Source organism: Corythoichthys intestinalis, chromosome 5 (assembly GCF_030265065.1).
Source record: "Corythoichthys intestinalis isolate RoL2023-P3 chromosome 5, ASM3026506v1, whole genome shotgun sequence".
In the NCBI taxonomy this organism is placed as follows: domain Eukaryota; kingdom Metazoa; phylum Chordata; class Actinopteri; order Syngnathiformes; family Syngnathidae; genus Corythoichthys; species Corythoichthys intestinalis.
In genome coordinates this window covers 586,046-606,983 of record NC_080399.1, presented here as the reverse complement: position 1 = coordinate 606,983, position 20,938 = coordinate 586,046, and the positions used below count along the sequence as shown (strand labels likewise).

General features: G+C 42.4%; 1 protein-coding gene across 1 annotated transcript in view; it reads left to right on the top strand.

Moving 5' to 3' along the window:
* Nucleotides 1–1,462: 1,462 nt before the first annotated feature.
* The window catches only part of uevld (UEV and lactate/malate dehyrogenase domains), a 23,591-nt gene continuing 4,115 nt past the window's right edge, over nt 1,463–20,938 (top strand). The window contains exons 1-11 of the mRNA XM_057835628.1: nt 1,463–1,689; nt 3,674–3,758; nt 3,830–3,895; nt 3,978–4,141; nt 6,048–6,186; nt 6,251–6,357; nt 6,417–6,522; nt 9,761–9,931; nt 15,730–15,894; nt 15,969–16,035; nt 18,833–18,956. Coding sequence (XP_057691611.1) covers nt 1,648–1,689; nt 3,674–3,758; nt 3,830–3,895; nt 3,978–4,141; nt 6,048–6,186; nt 6,251–6,357; nt 6,417–6,522; nt 9,761–9,931; nt 15,730–15,894; nt 15,969–16,035; nt 18,833–18,956 — 1,236 coding nt within the window. The 5' untranslated portion in view covers nt 1,463–1,647. The remainder of the gene's footprint in view (nt 1,690–3,673; nt 3,759–3,829; nt 3,896–3,977; nt 4,142–6,047; nt 6,187–6,250; nt 6,358–6,416; nt 6,523–9,760; nt 9,932–15,729; nt 15,895–15,968; nt 16,036–18,832; nt 18,957–20,938) is intronic.

Genomic DNA, 20,938 nt, shown 5'->3' with positions numbered 1-20,938 from the left:
TGATACACGGTGCTTTGATTCTGAAAATATCACGGCAACTGTCACGCTATGTAACGCTATGTAAAAAAAAAAAAATGCTAAGCTGCCACACATGCATTTCATCTCCAAGAATAAAACAATCTGCCAACATCATATTTACATATGCAAGTGTTAACAACAAGCGAAAATGGATCAAATCTTTAAGAGCAGGGAAAGAGTTGAGGAGGCTTATTTATCATATTTACTTTTATTTGCTATGATGGGGAAGTTCAGAACATCTTAGCTGTCAATGTGCACTTATATTTGTTCATTTATATCTACTTATTCATTTCCTTATGATTTAAAAAAAGTCAATGTTTGCGCGATCTCCAAAATATATTCCATTTCACTCTGCATAATACAAGTCATTTGTACTTATTTTTCTGAATGTATATCACTTATATCTTTATTATTTAAAAAAAATGTTTACATTAACTTCATTTTTAATATACATCCTATGTTCTTAAGTAGATTTGGCATTTAGTATGTGAGGAAATGAGGGAAAATAAAAATTAGGAGATGGAGGTTGGGGTTATTGCTGTTTTTATCTGTTTTATATCTTGCCATTCATTGAAAAAATACCATTTTGAATGAAAATCCGTTTTTGTATGTGTTATAGAAATAACTATGCCTAAACAGTTTTCTTTGCATTTCAGTAGTTTTAGGAGGCTGGACCCCCCCCCCCCCCCCCCAAAAAAATAAAGAAAATAAATAAACAAATAAATAAACAACATTTCTGGCTCCGTGGGGAGTTCTGGCAAGAAATTCAAGCCACTTTCACCCCTCGGTAAATGTAAGTCTGAAATAATGAAAATGAGTCATTTAATAATGATAGGGTCAATTATATCCTTACAACATATAGGGAGACAATCTAAATGACCTATCAGGTGATTCAAAATGAATGGGCCAAAATCATAACACAACATGTCAAAAATGAAAAACATTACAAAACTCTCGCTAGGATGAATGTGTTGAACATCATTTCAAGTTTTATTCCATGTTTTATAAGTGCTAAAACTGCTACTACTACATGCTACTACTTACAAGTACTCAGTGTGGCAAAAAACAAAGCATTTGTAATTGCAATCATTTTCTGGGAGAAATTGAGCGTTATTTGACAGAATTGCAGGGGTGCCAATACTTTTGGCCGGCAGTCGACGTAATAATAAATAGATGTCATGTCATGTGTTTGCCACAGGATGGCAGTAAATACACATTTTAGAGAGAGCCAAAAATGATAACTCAATCAATGTGTAAAACTTGGAATGAGGTTCGACACATGTGTCCAAGCTAGAGTTTTGTAATGTTTTTCATTTTTGACATGTAGTGTTACGATTTTGGCACATTGATTTTAATTCACCCAAGAATGCAAATAAGGTTGCTTAAAAGTTGGTGGGGACAATTTGAGTATCCTGAAAAGTTGGTCGTGTTATGTTCCCTATGCGAACCTCGGAGAACTCAACAGTTTTAGGAGTGAAACTCGGCCACCGTAATTGACAAATGAGAGAGCGAGCGGCGGATGGGCGGGGCTTGTGGTGACAGCTACTACGCAAAGTTGGCGGCGGAACTCGATACCGTCATTCGAAACGGAACGGAACCGAAGCTAGAGTAGCTTCAAGCCTTCCTTAGATGGACCTTCGTTCGGATAAAATACAGCGGGTTCTATCCAAGGTGAGTGAGGAAACAAAACATTGAAGGGAACGTTTTTATGAGCAGGGATGCAAATTGTGTTTTGTATCCGCCGTCCGTCAACAACCGGCTCGACCGGCTCAGCCAGCACTCGCTCATCAGTACGGAAACTTGGAATCATTTTCAACTTATACGGTTGTCAAAAGTATAGAAAAGTATGAAGACTGAAATGCTGTATCCGGATAGCATAGCTAGAGTTGTCATATACTTTTTCTTCAAATACTAGATTGTTTTGGTAAAACAATCCTAATCTCATTGGCTACCAGTGAGTACGCTAGAACAAATGTGCCGAAAGGGTCCAATTAGTCCTTCTCTGTCGGCGTTATTTGCCTGACAGGCACGTTGTAGCTCATTTGGACTTTACAAACAAAATCACATCCTTTTTATTTTGACGTTGGCGCCGTAGAAGCCGATATATCGGCTGGCTTTTGAGTCCGCAGTCACATTCGTTCATTCGCCGCCTTCCTCCCAGTCGAAATGGATTGGCCGTCTCGCACCGTCATTGGCAGCCAATGCGTTAACAAGGAAGTGTCGCAAAAATGGCCCGGGAAGTGACCCAAAATCCACAGAATGTGACCCATGAACCAGAAGTGTCCCCGGAATGCACTAAAACCAACAGGAAAGGATCCAAAATGTACAGGTAGTAGCCTGGAAATTCCCCAAATTCAACAGGAAGTGACCTATAAGTACCCTAAAAGAACAAGGAAGTGTCCATGCTCCTGCCTTCAATTGAAAGTTTATCATTAGTAGACGTCCAGTCCATTTGAAGCGGTAGGGCTGCCCAATAAATGACACGTTAACAGGAAGCGACCCAAAATCATCAGTAAGTAAGCTGGAAATACCCCCCAAAAATAACAAAGTGGCCAAAATCAACAGGATGTGACACAGAAATGCCTCAAAATCAACAGGGAGTGACCCAAAATCAATAGGAAGTGACCTGAGAATGTCCCAAATCGTCAGGAAGTCAACCAAAATCAACCGGTGGTGCCCCATAAATGACACATTAACCGTTAGTGACCTAAAATCATCAGGAAGTGACACAAAATCAGCTGGAAATGCCCAATAAATGACATATTAACAGGAAGTGACCCAGAATCAACAGGAAGTGATCCAGAATCAACGGGAAGTGACCCAGAATCAACGGGAAGTGATCTGAGAATGTTCCAAATCATCAGGAAGTAAGCTGAAATCAAACTGCGGTGCCCCGTTCATGACACAACATTAACAGGACAGGAAGTGACCCAAAATGTACAGGAAGTAACCAAAATCATCAGGAATGACACAAAATCAACTGGAAATGCCCAGTAAATGACATACTAACAGGAAGTGAAGCCAATATCAACAGGAAGTGACGCAGAATCAACAGGAAGTGAGCCAAAATCAACAAGAATTGACCCAGAATCAACAGGAAGTGACCGGACAACGTCCCAAAATCATCAGAAAGCCGACCAAAATCAACCGGAGGTGCCCCGTAAATGACACAACATTAACAGGAAGTGACCCAAAATGTACAGGGAGAGACACAAAATCAATAGGAAGTGACCTTAAAATGTCCCCAAATCATCAGGAAGTGACACAAAATCAACTGAAAATGCCCAATAAATGACATATTAACAGGAAGCCACTCAAAATCAACAGGAAGTGACCCAGAATCAATGGGAAGTGACCCAAAATCAACAGGACGTGACCTGAGAACGTCCCAAATCATCAGGAAGTCAGCCGAAACTAACCGGTGGTGCCCCGCAAATGACACCACCTTAACAGGAAGTGACCCAAAATGTACAGGAAGTGACCAAAATCATCAGGAATGACACAAAACCAACTGGAAATGCCCAACAAATGACATACTAACAGGAAGCGACCCAAAATCAACAAGAAGTGACCCAAAATCAACAGTGAAATCAGTTGGAAAGTAGATGCCCATATTGCACATTATCGCCACTTTATTTCTTATGTCTAATTTCAGTACAAATTCCACGATGTGGCCTTGGAAGAATTGGACAAAATTGAGAACGCCTTCCCCGGGATGATCCCTTCCGTCGGAACCTACAGTGAGTTTGCTTTATTTGTCGTGATTGTCGACCGGCTCGGCGACCGACTGACCGACCGAGCGAGTTTTCAGCGTTCAGCGACGGGTCCCAGAAGGAGCTCCTGAAGTTGAACGGCAACCTTCCGGTCAAGTACGAAGGTAAGAGCGGGCGGGCGGGCGGGCGGGCGGCGTTGGGTTGACACTGGGGCGACGCTGACCACGCGCGCGGTTTGGCGCAAAGGACGTTCGTACAACTTCCCCATCCAGCTGTGGTTGATGGACTCCTTCCCGGTCACGCCTCCCATCTGCCTGCTGAGGCCCACGTCCGACATGGCGGTCCGGGAGGGCAAACACGTGGACGCCCGCGGACGCATCTACCTGCCCATCTTGCATAACTGGGATCACGTACGTTATCAAACTGCCAATTGGACACTCAATAGTCACCATTTTTGAAATGAATTATTTTGGTAAATATTGTATAAGTTTCATTTTTTAAAAAAAAAGGCATTTTTAGGTCACTTCCTCTTGCTTTTGGGGTGCTTATTAGGTCACTTCCTGTCAATTTTGGGCCATTTTATGATGGTTTCCTGTTGATTTTAGATTATTTCTGTGTAACTTCCTGTGATTTTGGGGGCATTTTTTAGTCACTTCCTGACAATTTTGGGCCATTTACTGTTGATTTTTCGGCATTTCTGGGTCACTTTATATTGATTTTGGTCAATTACTGTTGATTTTTTTTTTCCATTTCCTGTTGGTTTCGGAGCATTTCGGGGTCACTTCCTGATGATTTTGGAGCATTTCGGGGTCACTTCCTGTTAATTGTTGGGCATTTCAGAGGTCACTTCCTGTTGATTTTGGGGCATTTCAGGGGTCACTTCCTATTAATATTTGGGCATTATGGAGGTCAGTCCGTGTTGATTTTGCGGCATTTCGTGGTCACTTCCGATTGATTTTGGGGCATTTCAGAGGTCACTTCCTATACAGTATATTTTGGGGCATTTCGATGTCACTTTCTGTTGATTTTTGGGCATTTCAGGGGTTACTTCCTATTAATTTTGGTTCACTTCCTTGTCAGTTCCAGTCAATTTTGGCTCACTTCTTATTGATTTTGGGTCACCTCTTGTCACTTCCTGTAAATTTCGGGTCACTTCCTTGTCACTGTTGATTTTTGGGACATTTCTAGGTCACTACCTGTTTATTTTGGGGCATTTCAGGGGTCACTTACTGTTGATTTTGGGGCATTTCGATGTCACTTCCTGTTGATTTTGGGGCATTTCAGGGGTCACTTCTTATTAATTTTGGTTCACTTCCTTAAACTTCCTCATGATTTTTGGCCATTTACTGTTGATTTTTCGGCATTTCTGAGTCAGTTTATATTGATTTTTGGCACTTCCTGTTGCTTCTTTTTTTTTTTTTTTTTTGCCATTTCCTGTTGATTTTGGGCATTTCTCGGTCCCTTCCTATTGACATTGGTCACTTCCTGTTGATTTTTAGGGCATTTAAGGATTATTTTCTGTTGGTTTTGGGGGTATTTTCAGGTTACTTCTTTTTGATTTTTGGATATTTTATACTGATTTGGGGGATTTCTGAGTCACTCTCCATTGATTTTGGTCACTTCCTGTTGATTTTGGGGCATTTCGGGGTGACTTCCTGTTGATTCTTGGTCTGGGTCACTTAGTATTGCTTTTGTGTCACTTCCTGTTGACTTTGGGGCATTTTTGTGTAACTTCCTGTGTGGTCACTTCATGTTGATTTTAAGGTGCCGTACAGTTGCTTTTTGGGCGTTTCTGGGCCACTTACAATAGATTTTGGTGTATTTCCAGGTCATTTCCAGTTCCTTTTGGGTCATTTCCTGTGTGGTCACTTCCTGTTTAGGGGCATTTTTCCTGTTGATTTTTGGCCATTTCTGGGTCACTTCCCATGATATTGGGTCACATCTAGCTAATTTGCTATGTGGTCAGATTGCTTTTTGGGCATGTCTGGGTTGCTAAATATTATTGATTTGGGGTCACTTCCTGTTGGTTTTGGGGCATTTCTGACTCACTTTCTTTTTGTTTTGGTCACTTCCTGTTGCTTTATTGGCGTTTCTGGTCACTTACAACTGATTTTGGTGTATTTCCAGGTCATTTCCAGTTACTTTGGGGTCATTTCCTGTGTGGTCACTTCTTGTTCTTTTTGGATCACTCCCTGTTGATTTGGATTTTTCAATGTCTTTTGATTTTTGGGTAACTTCATGTGTATTTTAAGGTCACTTCCTATTGAGTTGCGGTCACTTTCTGGGTTGATTTTGATTGACTTCCTGCCGCCACAGCCCATGTCGTCGGTGGTAGAGCTTCTGGAGGAGATGATTTCCAAGTTCCAAGAGGATCCCCCCCTGTCCTCCACCAGCAGCGCACAGAAAGATCCGCAGGAGCTCCTGGCGTTTGTCAACGACCTCCGGATCGGCGACAGTGCGTCACCGAAACCGCCGTCGTGCGCGATCGCCCGCGCTCGCCTCCGTTTTGTGCTTTCCAGGTAGCGTCAGGAAGCAGCAGCAGCAGAAACAACAGCCGCTCCGCAAAGTCTCAGTGATCGGCGGCGGGGATTTGGGAATGGCCGTCGTGATGAGCATATTGGCAAAGGTCAGCGACTTTGAAGAAAGCGCTTGGCGGAGAGAACAACTGGTTTGATCCGCCCGCAGTGTCAAGTCGATCGTCTGGTCTTCATCGACGTCGCAGGGAGTTCCACCAAGGGCGGAAGCGCAGACCTGGAGATTTTCAAGCCTCCAAATGTGGAAGTGTCCCAGGGTACGGTATCCTTGTGAGGATGCCAAGCAAATCCTATCTTTATTCGCCACGCATTTTGACTCATTCCAAACGTTCCAAAAGCTCTCACGTCGCTGGCTCTGTTTGGGGTTTGCGTTCACGCTTGCAAAAAAAACCACTTTTGCCAGAAAAATAGCCCCGTTCATGGCAAAAACCACCACCCCAGGAATGAACAAGAAAGTGCAGCAGGGCCGAGAACCAAAAGTGGTATTTGCCATGTGGCATTTTTTTTTGACAGGTGGCAAAATGGATTTTGCCATGTGGCATTTTTTTCTTTGCCATGTGGCATTTTTTCTTTACCATGTGGATTTTTTTTTTTTGCCATGTGGCATTTTTTCTTTGCCATTTGGCATTTTTTTGCCATGTGGCAAAATTGTTTTTTGCCATGTTGCATTTTTTCATTGCCATGTGGCAATTTTTCTGACATGTGGCAAAATGGATTTTGCAATGTGGCATTTTTCTTTGCCATGTGGCATTTTTTTGACAGGTGGCAAAATGGATTTTGCCATGTGGCATTTTTTCTATGCCATGTGGCATTTTTTTGACAGGTGGCAAAATGGATTTTGCCATGTGGCATTTTTTTCTTTGCCATGTGGCATTTTTTTGCCATATGGCATTTTTTCTTTGCATTGTGGCATTTTTTCTTTACCATGTGGATTTTTTTTTTGCCATGTGGCATTTTTTCTTTGCCATTTGGCATTTTTCTTTGCCATTTGGCATTTTTTTGCCATGTGGCAAAATTGTTTTTTGCCATGTTGCATTTTTTCATTGCCATGTGGCATTTTTTCTGACATGTGGCGAAATGGATTTTTCAATGTGGCATTTTTCTTTGGAATGTGGCATTTTTTTGACAGGTGGCAAAATGGATTTTGCCATGTGGCATTTTTTCTATGCCATGTGGCATTTTTTTTTTGCCATGTGGCATTTTTTCTTTGCCATTTGGCATTTTATTGCCACGAGGCAAAATAGTTTTCTTTGCCATGTGGCAATTTTTTTGACATGTGGCAAAATTGTTTTTGTCATGTGGCATTTGTTCATTGCCATGTAGCAATTTTTTTGACATGTGGCAAAAAGGATTATTCTTTGCCATTTGGCATTTTTTTGACAGGTGGCAAAATTGTTTTTGCCATGTGGCATTTGTTCATTGTCATGTAGCAATTTTTTTTTACATGTGGCAAAATGGATTATTCTTTGCCATTTGGCATTTTTTTGACAGGTGGCAAAATGGATTTTGCCATTTGGCATTTTTTCTTTGCCATTTGGCATTTTTTGCCATGTGGAAAAATTGTTTTTGCCATGTGGCATTTGTTCATTGCCATGTAGCAATTTTTTTGACATATGGCAAAATGGATTGTGCCATGTGGCATTTTTCTTTGCCATGTGGCATTTTTTTTTGACAGGTGGCGAAATGGATTTTGCCATTTGGAATTTTTTCTTTGCCATGTGGCATTTTTTTCTATGCCATGTGGCATTTTTTTTTGCCATGTGGCATTTGTTCATTGCCATGTAGCAATTTTTTTGACATGTGGCAAAATGGATTATGCCATGTGGCATTTTTCTTTGCCATGTGGCATTTTTTTTGACAGGTGGCAAAATGGATTTTGCCATGTGGCTTTTTTTCTTTGCCATGTGGCAATTTTTTTTTACATGTGTCAAAATTGAGTTTGCCATGTGACATTTTTTTTGGTATGTGGCAAAATGGATTTTGGTTTGTCACATTTTTTTGGAGGGTGGGTATTACAGTGCATTGACCTGGGTGCAAGTTGAATGTCAATGCGCTTTAATGTAAAGTGTATGGTCAAAAATCACAGCCACACGTTTTTCTGCCATTTAATATGAATGGAAAATTTGACGTACATAGCCGTCAATGGCGTGGATGTGCGTGGCCAGCAAAACTTAAATATTGCCCCAAAAAATTCCACATACCCCCCCAAAATATGCCACAAACCAAAATTCCATTTTGCCACATACCCAAAAAATATGCCACATGTCAAAATCCATTTTGCCAGATGGCAAAGAAAAATTCCACATGGCAAAATCCATTTTGCCACATGGCAAAACCACTTTTGGTTCTCGCTGTCTCTCAGAAAGTGACCTGAAATCAACAGGAAGTGACACGCAAATGCCACCAAATCAACAGGAAGTGACCCAAAATCAATAGGAAGTCACCCAAGAATGTCCCAAACTTATCAGGAAGTGACACAAAATCAACATGAAGCGACACGGAAATGCCCCAAAATTGACAGGAAGTGACCCAAAATTGACAGGAAGTGACACGGAGGTGACACAAAATCATCAGGAAGTGACCCCAAATGTACAGGAAGTGAACTGAGAACGTTCCAAAATCATCGGGAAGTGAACCAAAATCAACCGGCGTTGCCCCATAAATTACACATTCCTAGGTACTGACCCAAAATCAACAGGAAGTGACATGTAAATGCCACCAAATCAACAGGAAGTCACCCAAAATTAATAGGAAATCACCCAAGAATGTCCCAAGCTTATCAGGAAGTGATCCAAAATCAACAGGAAGTGTCCCAAGAATGTCCCCAACTCATCAGGAAGTGACACAAAATCCACACGAGGTGACACGGAAACGCCCCAAAATTGACAGGAAGTGACCAAAAATCAACCGGCGATTCCCCATAAACGACTCATTAACAGAAAGTGAGCCAAAATCAACATGAAGTGACACGGAAATGCCTCAAAAGTGACAGGAAGTGACCCAAAAATATCAGGAAGTGACCTCAAATGTATAGGAAAGAACCTGAGAACGTTCCAAAATCCTCAGGAAGTGAACAAAAACCAACTGGCGGTGCCCCGTAGATGACACGTTCACAGGAATTGACCCAAAATCAACAGGAAGTGACACGTAAATGCCCCAAATTCAGCAGGAATTGACCCAAAATCAATAGGAAATGTCCCAAACTCCAAGGGGAAGTGACCCAAAACCCCCCAAAAAATACAACTTCTAAAAAAAAAAAAAGTCATGTCCCTGTATGACTGCAAGCATTCCCCGAAATGGGCCAAAAACAATAGGAAGTGACTCAAAATCAACAATAAATAACTGTGAATGGCCCAAAATCAACAGGAAGTGAGTGTCCCTCACGCAATATGTCCAGAAATGAGCTTTTCTAGATTTTCCCAAAAATGCTTGTTCTTCAGATAAGTTCTACATTCACAATCTTTTGTTTTCGTGGCCCCTCCCTTTTGTTTTTAGATTTGTCCGCCTCGACGGGCTCCCAAGTGCTGGTGTTGACGGCCTACGCGTGGAGCGGCGACCAGTCCTACGTCAGGGTGGTCCAGACCAACGTAGACTTGTACCGAGGGATCGTCCCAGTCTTGGCGCGTCTCAACCCGGGCGCCGTCATGCTTATCGCTTCTCACCCGGGTAAGCGTCCGTCCGTTTTGCAGGTGCGTCCAATTGTCCTTCTGCTGTGAGCCGTGTTGTCACAGATTACTTAAAAAAGTCATTTCATTACTGATTACGCCTCAAAGTACCGTATTTTTAGGACTACGAGTCGCAGTTTTTTTTTCATAGTTTGGCTGGGGGTGCGATTTATACTCTGGAGCGACTTATGTGTGCAATTATTAACACATTATGATATCATTTGACATAGGATTTTGGTGTTTTGGAGTGACACTGATGGTTTGGTAAACTTGTTAGCATGTTCTTTATGCTATAGTTATCTGAATAACTCTTAATAGCTATGTTACGTTAACATACCGGCCACGTTTGCATTTCGTTGTTCATGCATCGTGTAACATTATCACTAGAGGGATGGAGACAAAAACAAAAACAAAAAAATATATATATATATATAATTAGGGCTGTCAAACGATTAAAATTTTTAATCGAGTTAATTACAGCTTTAAAATTAATTAATGGTAATTAATTGCAATTCAAACCATCTATAAAATATGCCATGTTTTTCAGTAAATTATATAAATATTCTGTAAAATAAATTGTTGGAATGGAAAGATAAGACACAAGATGGAAATATACATTCAACATACGGTACATAAGGACTGTAGTGGGCATTTCACTCTACTGTCATTTAAATCTGTCTATGCTGTCCTCACTCCGAAGCGTCTACTTTTTCCAAAGCTAGACAGCTAGTGAACGACGCCTTAATAATCAGTCTTCTTCCTTTTTCATCTGATTTATTAATAAAATGGCCTCAAACCATTGTCCTCTTTAGACCGTCATAAAGCTACTAAAAAAAAAGTACACAAGCATTGCATTAGCAACAACGTTAGCTTAGCACGCTATACAGGTTCACTAAACAAAAACAAAAAGCGTCTCATACAAAAAATATAACATTTCGCTTACTAACATAATATGTACATTCTTTACAACAACCATACTTACGGACAAATCTTGTCCAAGGATCATATAAGCACAACATTACAACGTAGGCATCAGCCCGAGACGTCTTGCAGCCATATTGAACTGGCAAGAAAACAATAAACCATGTCGCAAAGCGACCACAAGAGTTCGCTGTTAGACAGCACAAAAAGCCTTGCTGTAAAATTTACCAAAAGGCAGAATACTGTCTGAGCGGGACATGTGCGTTAATTGCGTCATATATTTCAACGTGATTCATTTAAAAAATTAATTACCGCCCGTTAACGCGATAATTTTGACAGCCCTAATATATATATTATATAATATATATATATATATTGTCTCCATCCCTGTACCTGTTTATAATGCGCACCATGATTTTACAAGTTGATTTTGGGGGGAAAAAGTGCGCGTTATATTCAGTAAATTACGGTAAGTTACTTTAAAAGTCATTTATCAGTTACTTTTGACCAATTTTTCTCCCTTTGCCACCTCAACAGAAAAATGTCATCGCGTGTAATTGACTTACCGATAATTGAATTGAAAGGGGAAGATCAGAATTTTTCACGTCAGGTTTAATCTTGGAGTTAGCGGAGGTTTAATTAGTCAATGGAGTTGATTTAAGCCACAGTTGACTCGCGCTAGGTTAGCCATTCCGGAGCTTTGAAACTAACAAATAACTGCCAAACTGCATGGAATTTGTTGAAATCAACTCCACCGACCGGCTTAACGGCATATCTGTGCCAATGTAAAACAATGCCAATTGACTGCACAGTAATCAACAACACACAAATGAATTGCACAGTGCAATAAACACAAATGTGGCGGCGGGGGCAGGTGCAAGCACACAACTCGGAAGTACGCTATAAATGCATGCGGTCAATTTGGCCACAAAACGTGGCGGCAACTAAGCACTTTACTCTTCATCGGACTAACAACACATTCCAAACATGCCAAAGAAACACGTCACCTCACGGAATCTGTGCAACACGAATATGATGGTAAACAATGCTTGCCAACTGCCCGTCGTTGCAACAAAAGCTACGAAACAGCCGCGCATGTAGGGGGTCAAACTATTGCTGATACCCTCCGGAATGAAGGAAAAAATATTCAATTCAGTTCAGTTTTATTTGTATAGCCCTATATCACAACAAGGTTGTCTCAAAGGGCTTTGCAGAGGTAATGTGATACACAGTTAGAAACAGCAGATGAAATAAATACAGATGAAATGAATAAAGGTCAAGTACTGGGCATCCCCCATCCTTCGACCCTCCATGTCGGCAAGGAAAAACTCCAAAACTCTTTGGGAGAAATGAGAAACCTTGGGTAGTACCACAGTCAGGAGAGATCCACTCCCAGGACGGATAGTCAGGATGCACCAGGACTGCTAATGGGAATTAGCAGACGGAGTTACAGTTTGTAAAGATGCAATAGAGTAAGGGAACAAGAAGAGGTGCATCTAGCCATATCAGATGGAGGTGGCGACGAGGACGTCCATCCAGCCAGGGGTCCAAATAGTCAGGAGGCTCCAGCTGAAAAATAGGGGAGAAAGGGGACACCGGGTGACTAGTGATGAAGAGACTAGTCAACTAGATATTAAAATTAGAAAATAGAAATAAAGTAAGACAAGAGGTAGGTACAGTAAGAAAAAGGAGATAGGGCTCAGTGGCTGTACCTCCCCCAGCATTATAGCTTCTAGTGCAGCTTAGACTGAACTATGAGTCTAGTCCGATTTCAACTAGCCTGATCAAAAGCTTTGTCGAATAGGTATGGAGCCCCCCGGGTGCCAGGGTAGAAAAAACAAAAAAATCATAGCTAATCTGTACCCACAGTTTACTAAACTGTACCCACAGTTTAGTAATCTGTGTGTACAGATTACTAAACTGTACCCACAGTTTAGCAATCTGTACCCACAGTTTACTAATCTGTACGCACAGTTTACTAATCTGTACCCACAGATTACTAAACTGTACCCACAGTTTACTAAACTACCCACAGATGACTACAATGGGGTTTTAAAAGGTAACTATTGCACATTTTCTTGGTAGCCGTCTACCTTTTCAGGTGTCATCAATCAATTTGGCATGTTGTGTTGTAGTAGCCGCATTAGCGGCTACTAAAAATAGCTAACTGACAGATGAACACTACTCGAATTAAGCACGCACGGACACGACAGCAGCACAGAAAATGTGCAAACACAACATGCCATATTGATTGATGACACCTGAAAGACGCCTACCTAAGAAAACGTGCAATAGTTAGCTTTTAAAACCCCTTTGTTAGCCGAGGGCAAATGGTGCAGATGGTTGCTTGGTCGGTCCCTCGGCGTTTGGACTCTGAGTCCCCGCTAAACATTGGTGACTACTGTTTCCGGGTCATTGCTAAACTGTGGGTACAGATTAGTAAACTGTGGACACAGTTTAGTTAGCTTCTTTAGTACTAGCCGGAAGCCGATTCCATAAAACAGGAGCTTGGTAACTAAAGGCTCTCGCCGCCCACTGTACTTTTAGAGACCCTGGGAACTACCAGTAGACCTGCATTCTGAGAACGAAGTGTTCTGTTTGGGCGGTATGGAACCAGAGCATCTGTGAGATGAGATGGCCCCAAACCATAATGGTCTAAAAGTAAAAAGGAGGATTTTAAATTTAATTCTAAACTCGACTGGAAGCCAGTGAAGGGCCTGGAGCACAGGGGGGATGTGCTCTCTTCTGTTATTGCGTCAGTCTTGCTCATGATGCACGCATTGGGCTTCCGTGATAAGAAGGCGGTGTGTATCTTTTATGCCCTATATTCTGCTTGTTTTCCTTAAACTATGGTATAAGTCCTATTTATTTTATATTGAGTGTGTTAGAGTAATACAAACAGTTAGACGGTGCCTACGAGAAAAGGTACAAAAAAAAAAACTTCAATACATTATGAGGCAATAACAAAATAGTAACGCACAGACATTAAGGAAACTAACTTTAATCATATAAGTGGTTTGGAAAAATGAACGCGTAAGATTACTCGTTACTGAAAGAAAGTCATTGGACTGCAGTAACGCGTTACTAAGTACTGACTAAGTTACCTCCACCACTGGCTGCGAGTTTATCACTCAAAGACGAGTGTGGCTAGCGGCGAACCAATGTTTGTATAGTCGCTGCTAGCCCCCAGCCCGCGTTGAATGGATTGGACATTTCGCGCCACCGATGGCACCCGCTGAATAAATAGCAGATGCCAAAGTCAACAGGTACTGACTCCAAAATCAACAGAGCATGAGCTAGAAATGTGCCAAAATCAACAGGAAGTGACCTGGCAGTAACCTAAATTCAACTTAAAGTGCCCGTGACAGCATAAGAATATCTTGAATAGCATTATTATGTGAATTAGAATCATATTTTGAGACGATTTGACTATACGCAACCATTTGGCAAAGCGCTGATGACGAGAAAGGAGTTTTTTAATCCGCCGTTTAGCCACACCTACCATTATAGGGCTCTGGCGTCCCCCAACAGGAGGATGACGTCGGCAGTCACGGTTTCATCTGATTTAGAATTCAGCCCATTGAAGGGAATTATTTAGAACGAGGAAAATGCGACGACCAGAGCCACAAAATGTCAATTGTTTTAGTCTCTCTACTCCAATATTTTTACAGGATATTCTTTTTATCCAAGTATTTTCCCCCAATAGCTAAATAAATGGTATGGTCATGACAAATAACACACTTGTACTAAATGGAATTTGAAATGATAAAAATGCATATATTCAGTGCGACATGGCGAAATGACTTCAGGTGGTCAAAACTGTCAATTTCACCTTTACTGTCGCACCTCCCGAACGATATTTTATGCCAGTGTAGTTAGTCCGGCTTTTGTCATTTCTCTTCTCCGGCTTCGGAAAATGTTAAACCAAGAGGCGTGACAGCTAGTCAACATTCTAACCCGACCCGAGTGATGTTTCAAAGTCTTCGAAGTGAAAAATCGTACAAAACTTGCCCAGATCATTTCACACGGCGGCAGGGTTGACAATTATCTTCGCCGATCTGCAACCCGCCCGGCGGCGAGCAAGTTACGGCTCGTCGTTCCCTTTCTGCGGGCAGAGGGCTTGTTTGCGGGGAAGCAGCTGGACAATGACCGCCAGACAAACCGGCCGACGTCGGAGGAGCGCGTAGCTGCCACACGGTCAACACGAATATGGCGTAAAATAATGCTTTACTACACGGCCCCACAGTTGTCGCACACTTGTCCGATCTCAGGGTGAATGGAAACTGAAACCCGAGAAGGCTCACACGCCACTCCCTGGTGCAGCTACAAAAGCCTGCAGCTGTTTGCCTGGCGTGATGCAAAAAAATAAACGAATGAATGGGCAAAATCAGCTGAATCCGCAGTCCATCTGCATGCTATGAAGCAGTGCTGTATTGTGAGACGCTGACCCGGGTGACGTCACATTCGCATCTGTCCTAAGGCCGAGACTGAAGCCGGAAGTCACTCATTTTCATGGCGTGGGATTCCAAAATTGAATATATAAACCAATCGCTTCCACACACATCCAAGCGGTCCATTTCATTCGGGAGCATAAAACACCGCGTGAAATATGAAATAAACATGCTTTATGGTGTCATACGCACTTTAAAGTGACTTCAAAATCCCCCAGAATCAACAGGAAGTGACTCTAAAATGAACGGTGGCAAGTAGTGACCCAAAATTGACAGAAAGGGACAAAGAGCCAAAATGGACAGGAAGTCAGATGATTTTTTAAAAGCATCCCTATAACTCAACACTTTCACACTGACCACAGTCAATGGGACAAAGAGCATTTGCCCTTTTTTGTGACGGTGTCTTTGTCCGTCTTCCTTTGTCTAGTGGACGTGATGACCCACGTGGCGTGGAGGCAGAGCGGCCTGCCGCCCTCGCAGGTGATCGGGGCGGGCTGCAACCTGGACTCGGAACGCCTGGCTCACGTTCTCCGAATCGACTTGAACGCTCGCCAGCAGGCTTGGGTCATCGGCGAGTGTTCGGAAAACAAAGGTGAGCCGAGCCGGACGGACCACGGAAAATCAATCTGTTGACCTCCGAAATGCATCTTTGTCACCGTGGCGCAGTCCCCGTGATGAGCAAGACTGAAATCCCGGGCTCCAACGTGGACTCTACCAAACCGCTGCTTAGCAGGTAGCTACCTGAACTGGCTCACTTCCTGTTGATTATAGTTAGGGTTAGTTGTTTCCTGTCAATTTTGGGCCATTTTTGGTCCGTTATTGTGGGTCCAGATCACTTCCTGTTGATTGTGGGGCCATTTTGTGTCACTTCCTGTTTACGTTGGCTCACTTCCTGTTGTTTGTGGGGCAATTCTGGGTCACTTCCTGTTGGTTTTAGGTCACTTCTTGTTGACTTTGGATCACTTTGGGTTAGGGTTTACTTTCTGTTGATCTTGGGTCACTTCCTGTTGATTGTGGGGTACTTCCTGTTGACTTAGGTTCTATTCCTATTGACTTTTGGGGCAAATCTAGGTCACTTCCTGTTGGTTTTGGTTCACTATGGTTAGGTCACCTGGTAAAATTAGAATATTTGACTGTCACTTCCTGTTGATTGTGGGGCACTTCCTGTTGACTTGGGTTCAATTCCTATTGACTTTTGGGGCAAATCTAGGTCACTTCCTGTTGATCTTGGTTGACTTTGGTCACCTCCTGGTAAAATTAGAATATTTGAAGGTCACTTCCTGTTGTTTTTAGGGCATTCTGGCTAATTACCTTTTGATTATAGGTCACTTCCTGTTGATTGTGGGGCAATTCTATGTCACTTCCTGTTGGTTTTAGGTACTTTTAGGGTACTTCCTGTTGATTTTGGCTCACTTCCTGTTGTTTTTGGGGCAACTCTGGGTCACTTCCTGTTGGTTTTAGGTCACTTCTTGTTGACTTTGGATCACTTCGGGTTAGGGTTTACGTTCTGTTGATCTTGGGTCACTTCCTGTTGATTGTGGGGTACTTCCTGTTGACTTAGGTTCAATTCCTATTGACTTTTGGGGCAAATCTAGGTCACTTCCTGTTGATTTTGGTTCACTAGGGTTAGGTCACCTCCTGGTAAAATTGGAATATTTGAAGGTCACTTCCTGTTGTTTTTGGGGCATTCTGGCTAACTACCTGTTGATTGTAGGGTACTTCTTGTTGACTTTGGCTCACTTCGGATTAGGGTTTACTTCCTGTTGATTTCCGGTCACTTCCTGTTGATTGCGGGGCAATTTTGCGTCATTTCCTGTTGGTTTCAGGTCACTTCCTGTTGACTTTGGCTCACTTCCTGTTGATTTAGGGCCAATCCCTGTTTATTTTAGGGCACTTCCTGTTGTCTTTGGATCAATTCCTATTGGTTTTCTGGGGAAATTTAAGCCACTTCCTGAGGATTTTGGTTCTCTATGGGGTTGCTGCCTGTTGATTTGAGGTCAGCTCCTGGTAAAATGAGGATTTAAAGGTCACTTCCTGTTAGGTGCATTTCTGGGTTACGTCCTGTTCTCTTTGTGTTACTTCCTGTTAAAATTGGGGTATTTACAGGTCACTTCCTATTGATTTTGGAGCATTCCCCTGTCACTTCCTGTTGACTTTGGGGTATTTCCAAGTCCCTGTCTGTTGATTACGTGGCATTACAGGTGGCTTCCTGTCAATAGCCTACAGCACGAATGCTATTTTTAGATCGCAATGCCGCATGACGTCACCATCGTAAACAGGAAGGGGGTCAACATAGAAGCACGCTCACATACAACCCATACTAGTACAGCTTGTTTTCTGCCGGTAATCTTTCAAAGAAGAACATGCCGAGTAAACACTGCTGCTATGGTACTTGTAGAAATAACTCAAGACATATGAAGGATGTTTTCTTTATACGTTTTCCGAAGCCAAGAACTGCGATCGCTACACAAAAATAGCAATATAAATTAACCCCAGGAACGGTCAGAGATGGAAGACGACCGGAGTATAGTGGGCCAAACATGCACGAGGACACTGGTGTTTCAACTTAGGTAAAAATTCCATTCAATAACAGTTTGACAAAATGTCTTGGGGCCAACATAAAAGAGGTCAACATAACAAGAGGCTTAAACCAAAACCTATCTCCAGACACATCTCTGTGGCCGTGTAAATCAGGGCGGACTCTCCTAACGACCACCTGGCGGAGGTATGACAACAAATTAAGCAAACCTGTCAACTTAACAAAACAACAGATGGAAAAATTACATACATTAACTTCAAACAATAATTAACTAATGTGCATTTAAGCAAACTGAAAACTTTACCCCAAACAGTCATAATTAAATATCCCCCCTCCAGAATGGTAGGTGCCAGATCTTACACAGCTGTGGTCGTTACCTCAAATTAGCAACTTACATCCAGTAAGCATTCAAATATTAACTAAAGTGTGCACCCATTAGAAAATATATGTCCAAAAAATATCACATAAATAATTAACTAAATCTTGAAACACTAAATTGGGGTGGCAGTGGTGGCCACCACACAGGGGATATAATATATAAGAAAGACGAGGCATATGGTGGTGAAGGATAGCTTGTTGAAACAGGAGAATGTCATTGTCAGTGGCGTAAGAAAAAGGTGTCGATAAAAAAGCTACCTCTGGATCAGGTCGACACTCAAGCCATCTCTTTAACTAAACATTTGTATGTTCCTGCACATCTTTACCAGTGAATTTGGCACCAGGGACATCAGAATTGGTAGGTTTAGCTCAATAAACATCTCGTTCGTACACTATTGACATGCATCTGGCATGAGGGACAAACACAAGTTTGACCCCCCCCCCCAGCAACAGTTGCAAACGGCATGAATATGAATGTGCGAAGGCGACGTGTTTCGTGCGGTACGCTATTCCTGTTTCTTCTGAGGCACCGCCGATAAGTTCATAGCTAGAAGTAGTGGTAACACAGTAGGACGGCGTGACATTTGCGTGCGCGTGTGTCTTTCTTCTCCAGAGCTTTCGGCCTCACCAAGAACGGAGGTCAGCGTTCCTGGTCCGTGGGCTTGTCGCTGGCCGACATCACAAACAGCATCCTGACAGATAGGAAGAAAGTCCACTCTGTCACCACGCTTGCCCAGGTAGGAGGCAGGGAGGGATCATGTTTGGAACATTTGGACTTGAACTATTGACTTTGTTTTGAACACCTGTCGTCCACCTTGCATCACATTTTGGGTCAGGACCAGAGGACTGGAGACGAAAAATGTACCGTACTTGTGTTAGCGCGCCGTCATTTTGACTTTGATTTGAATAGATGCGTGAAAAAGAAACTTTTACTCCAATACTTTGTCCTTACTGACTTTATTTTGCCCAACACAGTGGCTCTATAACAACAGGACTCCATGATAGCGATCGTGTGTAACGATAAAGCCACGTGACCTCACACGAGCTTGCAGTTTCAAGTTGTACCATCACGCCGGTGTCATCGACAGTGTTGTTAATAACGGTGTCATTTTTTTAAGTAGTGATTAATCTAATAAATTACTTTTCTCATCTCGGCAACGCAGTTACTGTTCCTGTGGATGTAAAGGCGTGTGTTACTATGCGTTACTACGTTGATTGAATGAGGCCAGAAATGTCTGAGAGACAGAGAGAAGAGCGGGAATGGGAAGGGAGTTGTGACGCCGTTGCAAACCCGATGCTCGGCGTCTCCAGTAATACCTGACTCTAGCCGACAGCCTACAAACTACACCCACGTGATGCTACGCTAGATATCACATGTATATAGCGGAGAAGACTCAGGTGACTCCAAGTTCCGCTCTGAGGTCCCAATTTGGCAAATTTCACAATTGTCCTATATGTACTGTATGTGTGATACATCATTGGAAAGCTTAAAATCTCAATTTTCTGGGGGAAGAAAAATTGGAGCAGGAGGGCATTTAAAAAAAAAAAAACTAATTTTTTTAAACAGCAAAACCCTAACTGGAGGTGAGAGCACACGAGAGCATAATGAAAGACTCCGTGATTTTAACGAGATATTATCGCGTACTTACCTCTTTTCGATCCAAAAACTCCATGTAGCATGGATCACCGAGTATCAAGACACAGCTGTGAATGGCCACAGCTGGATTTTATGGGTGTAACATGGTCATATAACCATAGGCGGATCTACTATTCAGGCGAAGTAGGTGATCGCCTTAGGCCCCCAACCAGTAGGGGGCCCCCAACCAGCTGCGCAAGGGCTTGGGCTACCGGAGCCAGCAGCACTATTCGTCATGTATAATTATGTCAGCATAACAAACAAATAACAAAACAGAAAGCCATTTGAATGCTGCGTTTATATTATCTCTCCCCAACACACACGCACTACAATGGACTTTTCCACGAATACGTACTGAGTATCAGTCGCTTAGCTTCATTTAGCGCCGTTTAGCTTCGCTTAACTCTGTTTAGCATCGCTTAGCTCCGCATAGCTGTTCGCTAGCTTCACTTAGCTCTCCCGCGTTTTTCACGCCACTAAGCTCGCTATTTTTACAGCTCACCTGCTACGTTTATTTCGAGCACATGAGCAAACGTGCTCTCCATGAGAGCCAAACTTCGGTGAAGGAGAAGTTGAGAACAGGCCGCTAATGCCTCTTTTAACTTTCTTCTTCTTCTTCACACCGAACATAAAATACACGACAGCACACCCTGTGGCGAAACATTGCAGTACAGTTCCAATCAGTCATACAATAACACTCAACAGCTGGTTAACAGCATTTGCTAAAAATGAAATCTATTAGTTACACCACAAGCAATCACGAAGAATGTTTTTTTACGGTGTGTAAAGCTTTCGGTTAGCGGTTTATCGAACGTACTGTACCTACGGTGAATTTTCAAAATAAAAGCACGTCATGTTCGTCCTATAAATAATGGTTTCTGGAGTTAATCCCACATACTTCAGAATTAATATTATAATATGTAGAGTAAATACTACAGCAGGGGTCCCCAAACTTTTTCCTGTGAGGGCCACATAACCCTTCTCTTCTCTGATGAGGGGCCGGGGTCAGTTTGTAACAGAAAAAGTGTGACGATTGCAGGAGTGCCTAAATGTAAAAATGTATTGTTTTTCAGAAAGCCACAA